Source organism: Anomaloglossus baeobatrachus, chromosome 4 (assembly GCF_048569485.1).
Source record: "Anomaloglossus baeobatrachus isolate aAnoBae1 chromosome 4, aAnoBae1.hap1, whole genome shotgun sequence".
NCBI classification, from domain to species: Eukaryota; Metazoa; Chordata; class Amphibia; order Anura; family Aromobatidae; genus Anomaloglossus; species Anomaloglossus baeobatrachus.
Genome location: NC_134356.1, coordinates 2038532 through 2051250, shown reverse-complemented (window position 1 = coordinate 2051250; position 12719 = coordinate 2038532). Strand labels below are relative to the sequence as shown.

Genomic DNA, 12719 nt, shown 5'->3' with positions numbered 1-12719 from the left:
GACCCTGACATGGTACCCAGTGAAAATGACCGCACCCATTGACCACACTTAGTGACCAGTTCTGCAGTCAGTGACTGCACCCAGTGACGAGTGACCACACCCAGTGACTGCGCCCAGTGACCTCTGACTTGTGACTGCACCTATTGATGGGTCACTCCGCCCATTGGCCTCTGACTTGTGACCTCTGACTTGTGTTCCTGCCCAGTGATTTCTGATTTGTGACCGCGTCCAATGACCTCTGACTTGTGTCCCCACCCAGTGACCTCTGACTTATGACTGCACCCATTGATGGGTGACTGCGCCCAGTAACCTCTGACTGGTGACTCCTCCCAGTGACCTCTAACTTGTGACTGCACCCATTGATGGGTGACTGCGCCCAGTAACCTCTGACTGGTGACTCCTCCCAGTGACCTCTAACTTGTGACTGCACCCATTGATGGGTGACTCCGCCCAGTGACCTCTGACTAGTGTCCCTGCTCAGTGACTTCTGAATTGTGACTGCACCCAATGAACAGTGAGTGCACCCAGTGACGAGCGTCTTGTCACCTCCAGGCCAATGCCTGCCCCCTCTGTTCCCACCTGGGTCACTGAGAGGTGCCACTCCTTTGTTAGAGCGATGCTGGTTATTTTATAAGAGATGGTAGGGCTGTCTTCTTTTTTTAACCCTTGAGCCTCTGATTCTCACTGCCAGTTATGGTTTCCTCTGCCTCTGTCTGGTTTGTCTGTGTTACTTGTTGAATGCCTGTTTCCTGACCATTCTTTGTCTGCTGATTTTGTACCTTTGCTGGCCTCCTGGTTCTAGCCTAGATATCTTGACTTTTCTCACCTCTGTATCGCTCATCCAAGCAGCAGTCCTTCCATGGCAGCAATCTAGTGGGCCCCATTGTAAGACCCGATCCCTGTGCAGGGGTTAAAGTGTGAAGGTCGGGTTCCTCGGGAATCTGCCAGATGGAGAGGCTAGTGCCAGGTCTGTCTGAGGCAGTCTTTTGAGAATACAGCCTCTTGCAGACATTACACGGCTGTTGTGACCATGACCAGTGACAGTACCCAGTGACCACACCCAGTGACTAGTGGCCGCCCCCAGTGACTAATGACCTGGTGAGTGACTAGTGACTGCACCCAATGACGCTGACCAGTGACCGCACCCAGTGACGAGTGACCGCACCCAGTGACGAGTGACCGCACCCAGTGATCGCACCCAGTAACTAGTGACTGCACCCAGTGATGAGTGACCGTAACTAGTGACCGCACCCAGTAACTAGTGACCACACCCAGAGATGAGTTATCGCACCCAGTGACCAGTGACCACACCCAGTGACGAGTGATTGCACCTAGTGACTGCACCCAGTGACTAGTGACTGCACCCAGTGACTGCACCCAGTAACTAGTGATCACACCCAGTGACTGCACCCAGTAACTAGTGATCGCACCCAGTGACTGCACCCAGTAACTAGTGACCGCACCCAGTGACTGCACCCAGTAACTAGTGATCGCACCCAGTGACTGCACCCAGTAACTAGTGATCACACCCAGTGACTGCACCCAGTAACTAGTGATCACACCCAGTGACTGCACCCAGTAACTAGTGATCACACCCAGTGACTGCACCCAGTAACTAGTGATCGCACCCAGTGACTGCACCCAGTAACTAGTGATCTCACCCAGTGACTGCACCCAGTAACTAGTGATCACACCCAGTGACTGCACCCAGTAACTAGTGATCGCACCCAGTGACTGCACCCAGTAACTAGTGATCGCACCCAGTGACTGCACCCAGTAACTAGTGACCGCACCCAGTGACTGCACCTAGTAACTAGTGATCGCACCCAGTGACTGCACCCAGTAACTAGTGACCGCACCTAGTGACTGCACCCAGTAACTAGTGACCGCACCCAGTGACTGCACCTAGTAACTAGTGATCGCACCCAGTGACTGCACCCAGTAACTAGTGACCGCACCCAGTGACTGCACCTAGTAACTAGTGATCGCACCCAGTGACTGCACCCAGTAACTAGTGACCGCACCCAGTGACTGCACCCAGTAACTAGTGACCGCACCCAGTGACTGCACCCAGTGATGAGTGTTCGCACCCAGTGACTGTTGACTGCACCCAGTGACTAGTGACCGCACCCAGTGACTAGTGACCACACCCAGTGAATGTTCTGTCCCCACTTAAAGGCGATGGAAGGTGCGTAGTTGTGAGAGGTTGTGAGAGTCTTACCTTCGTTTTTCCTATAGGTGGGGCAGACAGGACCAGAGCACTTCAGAGTGAAAACATGCACAAGCTGAGATGAAACAATGGTGGTTTATTTTCTCCAAAGGTTAGGACATGCAGAGTGCAGTAATCCAAGTACTTGGCATTGAAATCTTCCAGTGATGCTTGCCTCTGTAGCTACTACGTGTGGTCAGAAGACTTTGCTTCTAGCAGCTCCAATAAGAGATGTTGCTCTCACAAAAGTTCTGGCTGGAATGAAAATCCCAGGAAGTGATGCAAGAGGGTCATCAGACACTCCCATGGGCTGGGCAAAAGAAACAGAGGAGCCGAAAGGTCTGACCAGTAGATGGCAGCAGAGACAAGCATGAAAAACATCAAATAACAGTTTTAATTAAGACAAATAGAAACAGCACACTCCCCGTCTGAAATTCACCTTGGGGATTTCACTATTGAGTCCATAATACAACCTGAAAGGAAAGGCATGTTAAATGCAAAAACAAGCTCAATTGAGTCCAAAACAAGAAGGATGGCTCAAAGTTCAGGTCCGGTAGCGTTCATCCTGTAGGGTCGCTCTCTATGGGCAAAAGCAGAACAAGTTCGTGGATTGGCCTTGCAAAGGTCTTCGTCTCACCTTTCCTGATGACCTTTAGCTCCACCTTCCGAACATTGCCGTCCTGACTAGGCAGTATCCTAGTAATTAGTCCCATAGGCCAGTCAGTCCTTTCTGTGGTCTGATCTTTCATGAGGACTAGGTCTCCTTCCTTGAGGTTCGGCTTGGGATGTCGCCACTTCTTTCTTCCTTGAAGAATGGTGAGGTATTCCTTCCTCCATCGGTTCCAGAAGTAGTCAGCCAAGTATTGAACCCGTTTCCAGTGTTTTTGATAAGTGTTCGCGTGGGTGAACTCTCCGCTGGGCATTACCACGTTGTCAGTTTTTTGGGTAATGAGAATAGTAGGAGTTAATATGGTTGGTGTTTCTGGATCCATGGTCACCGGCACAAGGGGTCTTGAATTGATAATGGCTGAGACTTCAGCTAAAAGAGTGACTAGAGTCTCATGTGTGAGTCTTGAGGAATTGACGTCCATTAGCATGGAGTTCAAGATGTTGCGTGAAATCCCGATCATCCTCTCCCAGGAGCCTCCCATGTGAGAACTGTGAGGGGGATTGAAGATCCAGGTGCAACCTTTCTCTGCCAGCTGATCTTGGATAGGTTTGGTGTCGATGTTCAGTTCTCTACATGCACCGACGAAGTTGGTTCCACGGTCAGACCTCAGCTGTTTCACTGGTCCTCTGATGGCAAGGAACCTTCTCAAGGCGTTGATTAGGCTGGAGGTATCCATGGACTCTAACACCTCAATGTGAACGGCTCGAACACTCATGCAGGTGAATAACACAGCCCACCGCTTGCTGTTTGCTTGGCCTCCGCGAGTTCTGCGTGTGGACACCATCCATGGTCCGAAAACGTCTAGGCCCACGTAGGTGAAAGGTGGCTCTGTGGAAAGTCTGTCTGTAGGCAAGTCAGCCATTTGCTGGTACAGTTGTTTTCCTCTCGCTTTACGACAGTGCACACAATCGTGTAGTATTTGTGCTACACGTCTCTTCATTCCAATAATCCAGAGGCCTGCAGACCGTAAAGCACCTTCTGTAATTTGCCTGCCTTGGTGTTCAGTCTTTTCATGGTGGTGTCGGATCAGCAAGACTGTAACATGGTGTTTGTTTGGAATGATGAGAGGATTTTGTTCTGCAACTCCAAGATGAGCCTGATTTAAACGACCACCAACTCTCAGTAAGCCGAAACTGTCAATGACTGGGTTTAAATTGGCGAGAGGACTTCTTAATGGAATCTGCTGTTTGTTGTATAAACACTTCCATTCTATGGCGAATTCACTCTGTTGGAGGTGGCGTATTATGAGGGACTCGCTATGGGAGATGTCCTCAGCAGAAAGGGCTTTGTGGCAGACATGCCAGCGATGACAGTCTTTGGTTTTAAGGTCAGTACGACAGCATCTGGCGATATGCACTAACCTAGCGACAGTCCTGACGAGCCTCATCCAGCTGGAGAAACGTTCAAAACGTTGGCAACTGAGGTTGGAAGTTTTTTCTGCACTGGTGGCCAGGGTATTGACTTCAGCTCGGACATCTGGATCGTTGTCTGGATCTAGGATGCTGAAGGCTTCCTGGGCACCTTCTTCTGACTGTCTCAGCAGGAACTCTGGACCTGTAAGCCAAGAAGAGTTAGCAAAAGAACTTGCGTGATCTGCTGGATTCAGTTCAGCTGGTACGGGTTCTGCTAGGTTGTTGCAGACTTCCTTGTCCATAAAGGCGACGCTATGTTCTCTCATTTCAGGTTTGCTGCTCATAGAACGCTGAAGAGAGTTAAATCTGGTCTGAGCTTGAGCTCGGTTGTTTGGGAGTCTTACCCTGGTAGATCGGAAGGGTAATGGAGAGACCCAATGGTTGGTTTTGTCTTTAGAAAACTCACAGTCCATTATTCCGATGAATTCTCTGTCCTCTACTGACAAGGCTACTTTATCGTCGTCCTTGGTTGTGTGAAAGACTGATCTTCCCAAGTTGTCGATATGCAGAGAAGAAGCGATGTCAGGTAGCTGTATTGTGTCTGGAGCCTTCTCTTTCACTCCATAGTGATGAGGACATGGCTTTAAGCAGGTTGTGCGCCCATCTCCATGCACATAAGTCTTGAAGGAATCAATTTCTGATCGATCAACGCACACATTTCCTATGACTACCAATCCCAAGTCCAGTCTCTGGGCGTATGGTGCATAGTCAGGCCCATTACACTGCTGTCGCACCTTGTGTACCCTTAGATTGTCTCTGCCGAGCAGGAGTAGAATCTCTGCGTTATTGTCCAGAGGTGGAATAACACTAGCGAGGTGTCTTAGGTGTGGTTGATGAAATGCAGCTTCTGGGGTAGGAATTTCATTCCTGTGGCTGGGTATTTGGTCACATTCAACGAGCGTTGGTAGAGGTATTTCAGTCTTCCCATTGATAGGAGAAGCAATGAATCCCTGGGCTCTTCTGCCGCTAGTCTCAATGCGACCTGAGCAGGTGTTCAAGGTGTAGGGTTCTGATGGTCCAATAATTCCGAAGGCTTCAAAGAATTTGGTTCCTGCTAGGGACCGGTTGCTTTGGTCGTCTATGATGGCATACACCTTCATTGCCTTTTCTGGATGTCCCTCAGGATAAACCTTGATGAGGCATATTCGGGCACAACATTTCTGTGTTTGGCCCTCTCCCCATACCTCTGAGCATGAGCAGGAGACGGCTGTGGTGGTGTCAGTCTGATTCTTGGGCTCCCCGCCATGACTTGGAGTGGGAGTGGTGGTGACTGCAGCCGGTGTGTCTCTAGCTAGCTGGGTTGGGTGCATGGCTGAAACGTGTTTTTCGCTATGACACTCCTCACACTTGACAATGGATTTACAGTCCTTGGCCATGTGTTCAAGTGATGCGCAGCATTTGAAACAGATCCCAAGCTCTGTGAGGACTTTCTTGCGCTCCTGTAGGGTTTTAGATCTAAACCCTCTGCACTTGTTCAGTGAATGCGGTTTTTTATGGATGGGACATTCTTGATTGAAAGACTTATCTCGTGATGAGATGGTGTTCTGTTTATCTGTGCGTGCTGCAGGTGATGGTAGCTCAGTCTTCCTGACACTCACAGTGTTCTTAATGTCTCTGCGTTTGTGTATGGCACCTTCATACCTTGATGATGATGATGTTGCAGCTGCCGAAGTGTTGAACTCTAGGAAGTCGAGGCTGGGGTCGTTCCTCATCTGGGCCTGCTCGTCAATGAACTTGCAGAACTGAATAAATGGGGGAAAAGTGACGTCATTCATTCTTTTGTACCTTGAGACTGACGTTGCCCATTTCTCCTGCAGACTGTATGGCAGCTTCACCACGATTGGGTTCACTCCATGGGCTGTATCCAGGTAGCACAGCCCAGACAGACGAGGGTCTCTTTTGGCGAGCTCCAGCTCCATGAGCAGATCACTTAGGTCTTGAAGCTTGTGGACTTCTTTAAGGTTGATCTTTGGGATGTCCTGCAGTCTCTTGAATAGGGCTTTCTCTATTGCTTCTGCGCTGCCAAAGGTGCGTTCCAGTCTCTGCCATGCAGCAGCGAGACCTGCTTCTGCTTGTCCCACATAGACAGTTCTGAGGCTCTTGATACGGTTTGTAGAGCCTGGGCCCAACCACTTGATCAGGAGGTCGAGCTCCTGTTCCGCAGTGAAGTTGAGATTTGCGATGGCTGCCTTGAAAGTTGCTTTCCAGGCCCTGTAGCTCTCTGCACGATCATCGAATTTCGTGAGACTAGTGTTGATTAGCTCTCTGCTCACCATGAACCTGGCAAACTCAGACATATCTGATTTCTCACCACTTGTTGCCACGACGACTCGTGATGCCCCTGGGGCGTATGGGCTGACTGGCATGAATGGATGAGATGTTCCCGGGTAAAATGACGTTGCTGCAGGGTTGAGCTGTGGTTTAGCCTCTGTAGATTCTGATGACCGCTGCTTGAGCTGTGGAAGTGGGTCAGGAAACACTTGGTTGCCATCTTGCTGTGGTGGCTGTGTTTGAGAGGGCACCTCTTGGTGACTGTTATTAATTTGCTTGGGTGCTTTAGGTGGCACTGGCACTGGTAGAGGTAAGTTGGAGGTTTCGGTGTTGTCGGCTTGGACGGTACTGCAAACCGGAGTTGCTACAGGTAACTGATTCAGTACATAGTCTCTTGTGCGATCAACTGGATTGTCTGCTTCCAGTGGTGGCGAGTCAGCTGGATCAGGACCTTGGATCAATGCTTGCTCAAGTAGTCTCACTTTAGCTAGCGCAACTTCCTCTTCCATCTGTGACTGAAGAATCTTTATCTGAGCCTTCGCTTCTGCCCTTTTGGCTTCCGCTTTAGCGGCTTCTGCTTTTGCAAGGGCTTCTGCTTCTACTTCTCTTTCTGTGAAGGAACGCCTCACCTTGGAGTCCTCTGCTCTTATGCGGGCCTCTAGTATCCTGTCGCTCAGGGCTGAGCCTCTTGAGGATGATGACCCGGATGACCGAGAGGAACGTCTAGATGAGGTTGATCGGTGTGATCTGGTTTCTTGCTGGTGAGAGATACGGTGTTCTGCCTTGTCTATGGCATTTTGCACTTTGGCATCTCTTTCCTTGTCCACCTCTTCTGCCTTGCTCAGGTCTGAAAGAGCTTCATCAATTTTAGAGTCTTTTAGAAAGGTAATGTACCTTGTTGACAGTCTCTTGTATCTTTCATGAGCTGTGTTCAGCCGTTCCATAGCGGCTAGTAAGCATGCGGCATCACCTGATGAGGATTCAAGTCTTGACATGTAATAGGTGACTCGTTCCCACTGTTCTTCCAGGTGTTCACATAGCTCATCTTTCATAGTGTGATAGTTTTCAGCGGCCTTTATCGTGGGTTTGGAAGAGCGCTTCGGTCGGACAACTTGGTCTGCTGAAAGCGTGGGATCTGCCTCCTGGGCTTCATAATGGACAGTATCAGATTGTATTCGCTCTGTTTCAGCAGTGGGGAACTGTCCGAGGTCTTTTTCGGCCATTTTTATATAAGGTGTACTGTCTCTTTAAGAAACTTGACTTTTGAATAGGGGTCCAAAAATCGTTGTGCAGCTCTGCAAGGACTCCCTGATGAGATTCCCAAGGTGTCTTTAGTAAAACTTGGGGTTCGCAGTGCAGCGATGTGTAGTAATGAGGTATAATGTACTGCAAGTCTATAGAAGGAGTATAGCAAGAGGGAAACAGCAGGTGCATAAACTGTCCCTTTACAATGCAAGCAGAGGTGACACAGGACGTGGCAGATGGGAGAGCTTCCCCTTAGGCTTGTCCAGTAGTGATGGGTAGCTCCTGAACGAGCCGGCTCTAAGAGCCGGCTCTTCATAGTGAATCATATGAGTCGGCTCCTGGCAGGGAGCCAATTGAAATGTAAACGGCTCTTTGCCAGTTCCGTTCCACAGTCAGTCCCCTCTCGGCCCCTCCCTCCCGGCCGTAGTCACTCTGATCTTATCCAGGAGACTGAGAATGCATGCTCCTCCTGCTGCCGCACATAGCACTGACTCACAGCCCCGCCCCCTCCAATCTGTGACAAGCAAGCAGCAGTCAGGCAGTCAGGCACTTTATTAAAGGAACACTGACATCTGGATTTCGCCTGATTCTAGTTATTTACCGCCAGCTTGTAAATCCTCGCTGAGCGAGGGAGAAACAGCGGATGTAAATGTGCGTCCCTTGTTCTCTCCCATTCACTTGAATGGAAGAGAACAAATGATCCGCGATGCTGGATCGCATCACTGGATCGCAGGCTCGGGTGCTGCATCGACTGTGTAAATGCACCATTAGCTAGTGCAACTTGGAATGGTTCTGTTGTTTCTGGTGAATAACCTCCCAGCAGCCCCTGTTACATGATAGCAGTGCCAATCTGAGGGACCACCTTCATGCACAGAACTAGTCCTATACAAGGCAGTGCAGCACTCTCAAATCACATCCGATTTTGCATACAATTGCCAGTAGTGTTGAGCTAATTGAATTGCACTTGTTTGATTTCTGCACTTTTTTTTTATCAAACATTGTGTTTGTTAAAGTTTTTACAGCAAATAATATAAAATCTGGTTATTCTGGAAACTATTCTGTTTTATGTCATAAATTGGCACATGTGTAGATTTTTACTAAAAGGTATACAATCATGGGTTAAAACATACCAGAATTGGGCTTCAAATTTAAAGCCAAAGGTAATAGGAAATGAAGAGCCGTTTTCAGAGCCAAAAGAGCCGACTCTTTTTGGTGAGCCGATCCAAAAGAGCCGGCTCACCAAAAAATCGCATTTTACCCATCACTATTGTCCAGGCATGCACTGTGCAGGCAGACTAGTGCACAAGGCTTGTTGCTAGGCAGATTACATGGGAAGTTACAGGGCTCTTAGGGATCTGTAGCCGGGGTATTGAGCTCTTAAGCAGTCTTCTGACTGTTCTGTCCCCACTTAAAGGCGATGGAAGGTGCGTAGTTGTGAGAGGTTGTGAGAGTCTTACCTTCGTTTTTCCTATAGGTGGGGCAGACAGGACCAGAGCACTTCAGAGTGAAAACATGCACAAGCTGAGATGAAACAATGGTGGTTTATTTTCTCCAAAGGTTAGGACATGCAGAGTGCAGTAATCCAAGTACTTGGCATTGAAATCTTCCAGTGATGCTTGCCTCTGTAGCTACTACGTGTGGTCAGAAGACTTTGCTTCTAGCAGCTCCAATAAGAGATGTTGCTCTCACAAAAGTTCTGGCTGGAATGAAAATCCCAGGAAGTGATGCAAGAGGGTCATCAGACACTCCCATGGGCTGGGCAAAAGAAACAGAGGAGCCGAAAGGTCTGACCAGTAGATGGCAGCAGAGACAGGCATGAAAAACATCAAATAACAGTTTTAATTAAGACAAATAGAAACAGCACAGTGACTGCACCTAGTACCTAGTGATCGCACCCAGTGACTGCACCCAGTAACTAGTGACCGCACCCAGTGACTGCACCCAGTGATGAGTGTTCGCACCCAGTGACTATTGACTGCACCCAGTGACTATTGACTGCACCCAGTGACTAGTGACTGCACCCAGTGACTATTGACTGCACCCAGTGACTAGTGACCGCACCCAGTGACTAGTGACCGCACCCAGTGACTAGTGACCGCACCCAGTAACTAGTGACCGCACCCAGTGACTAGTGGACCGCACCCAGTGACTATTGACCGCACCCAGTGACTAGTGACCGCACCCAGTGACTAGTGGACCGCACCCAGTGACTAGTGATCACACCCAGTAACTGCACCCAGTAACTAGTGACCGCACCCAGTGATGAGTGACTTGTCACTGCACCCTTCCATTCTCTGTTGTTACATACTTTTTAATATTTTGTTTTAGGAGCAAGAATGGATTCAAGAAGCGGAAGCTGACCAAGTAGGTGACAACCAACGTTTACCCTGCAGAGCATAAACCCTGCTTTAAAAAATTGTTAGGTTCCCCACAGCTGCTGCTCTCTGACGTCAGCTGTCCACCTGTGGTTCTGCCAGTGACAGTGGTATTTGGATGTAACTTGTGATACCAATGAGCAGAGTCCATATTGATAACTGCATTATGTGACTTCTCTCCTTTGTCCTGGAAGCCCGGTGCAGTTGGACGACTTTGAGTCCTACATTGTGGACATGGCCAAGGACTCGGACTACAAGTTCTCGCTGCAGTTTGAGGTAAGTGATGGAATCTAGCACAAAGCAGACGGCAATGACAGGTCCCAGATCATGGAGATGTTCGATAATGGAGAGGACCTGAGTCCTGAGCCAGGAGCCCATCTTATACATGTGCCTACAGTAGAGTCCATAGCTGCCCATAAGACCTCAGTGTGGCCCCTCTGCTCATGGCGTTATCCATCATGTAATCATTTACCATGTCTTCTCCAGGAGCTGAAGATGATCGGCCTGGACATCCCGCACAGCGCTGCCGACCTCCCTGTTAACAGAAGTAAAAACCGCTATACAAACATATTACCATGTGAGTAGAGGTAGCAATGGTGGTGGCACCACTCATAGACGGGAACTGTGACGAGACATTTACCCAGACTGTATATAACGAGCTGTCTGGTATCATCCGGATGCCTCACAAACCTAACACATACACGTGACAGGCCTTACAATACTAAGCTGAAGCGCCCTCACCTGCTCTTACCTATGGACCCGGAGTCTCATTCCTAAGTCACCTGAATGGCGGCAGACGTCGGGTGACTGGAATCAGGCATCGTATGTAGAGACCAGCCCATATCTCAATTTTAACAAACTTTCCCTAATATTATGATTTTCAGTGGAGCCAGACCTTTATCCAACTCTGTCACCAAAGTACCGAGAGAGGAGCCATACCCAGACCGGTCGTTTTACAATTTTCTGAAGGCAGTCAATGTTGCCAACATGCAGTGTGTACAGACGGCACTCACAATACCTATAAATGTGCTGGCATGTGTAATTTGGAACAGGCACCAATACCTGTTTGGATGCCTCACTGGCAACTGTTTTTCACGTGTGTCGTCCAGGGTTATGGGGTACTCGGTCCCGGGCGGTGTATTGCTGGGGAGATGTCACTTGGTGGCCGTTGCCCGGTTCCGCGTCCTTGGGGACGCTTTTTAAAAGGGGTATATTTACAGGGGAGGTTAGATAAAAGTTTATAATGTGACAGCATTTGCGGGTTGCGGCTATATAGACAGAGCCGCCGCTGCACAGTTCTTACTACTGGGGTTGGTGCTAGTGGGAGGGCCAGGCCCCAGAGGATAGATGATATAGATGTGTGCAGAAAGAAGGTAGGCCACATAGAGAGTTGTAGTGTAACTGGTTCCTTTACTCACAGTAAGATGGAAATTGGTCACCCGATGAAGGCTGGTCTTGACCACTGGTCCCCTTAGTTCCTGTGCCGGTTTAGTGACCTGGTGGCTTATTTCCCCTGTCTTTGGTTGGTGGGTCCCTGTGGCTTGGAGCGTCTGGGGGTCACCTCCTGGTAGTCTCTCAACGGTAGTCCGTATGACGATAGCGTGAACCTTGTGGAGTCGGAGTCTCTGGTCCTGTTCCCCGGTTCTCCCGTTGCTACGGTGTCCCGAACTTCAAGGTCAGTGAGGTCCTTGTGGTCCCTGTGCAGATTTTATCAGGTCTGCCTGGAGCATTTGCTGGACCTAGGATTATGTACCCAGTCTGTGCTATGGTTCCGGGAGTACTCCACCGTACTCCACCGGCAACCACACGCCTGGGCCCTCAGGTCACCGTCACACTCCTGTCAGTGCTTCTACTCGCTCTCGAGTCACCGACGACTCTCTCAACTCAACTCTGACTGTTCACTGTCTGTCCCTCCCACCTGGTCGTCTAGTGGACTGGATCGGCTCTACCTGTATGTGGCCATCCATTAGGTCCAACCCTAGTCTGGCACCAGGCTATTGGGAATTTGGGGATAAAACAGGGATTAACTGGAATGTTTTTATTGTTACCGGCACTGGTCTTCTGGGTCCCTAGGGGTAGGCCCTGCATCCTGGTGGCTACAAGTCCCTGCAATTCCTATTTCTATGATGTCATGTGCGGATTTGTGGCACAACTCTCCCTACACTGCACGTCCCTATTCTAAACTATCTCGAGCCTATCTAGCTAAACTGCCGAGCATTAAACTCCTAATCTCACTGTCCACCAACAGCACCTTCCCTGGCGAACAACAATCAGAAAATAGAGCCCACGCAAAATGGCCGCTCACTGACATGTGACTTAGTAAGCCAATCACAGCAGCCCTTCTGTCTCCACGGTGAGAATATTTGCTGTGCCATGATTGGCTGCAGAAACAACCACAAATAAAGTAAAAAACAAAACAAAACCATGGCGCCGTGCACCAAAAGCCTTCTCCACTGATCTTCCACATCCCCACATAAATCAGCACCGCAATCCTATCCAAAAGCAGAAAATGCTTCAGCGGTGGACACCGCAAGGTT

General features: G+C 49.4%; 1 protein-coding gene across 4 annotated transcripts in view; it reads left to right on the top strand.

Moving 5' to 3' along the window:
• PTPRO (protein tyrosine phosphatase receptor type O) overlaps nucleotides 1-12719 on the top strand; it is a 468010-nt gene that overhangs the window by 361331 nt on the left and 93960 nt on the right. For all 4 annotated transcript variants that reach the window (XM_075343481.1, XM_075343482.1, XM_075343483.1 and 1 more), the window contains 3 exons: nucleotides 10136-10171; nucleotides 10377-10458; nucleotides 10669-10759. In XM_075343481.1, coding sequence (XP_075199596.1) covers nucleotides 10136-10171; nucleotides 10377-10458; nucleotides 10669-10759 — 209 coding nt within the window. The remainder of the gene's footprint in view (nucleotides 1-10135; nucleotides 10172-10376; nucleotides 10459-10668; nucleotides 10760-12719) is intronic.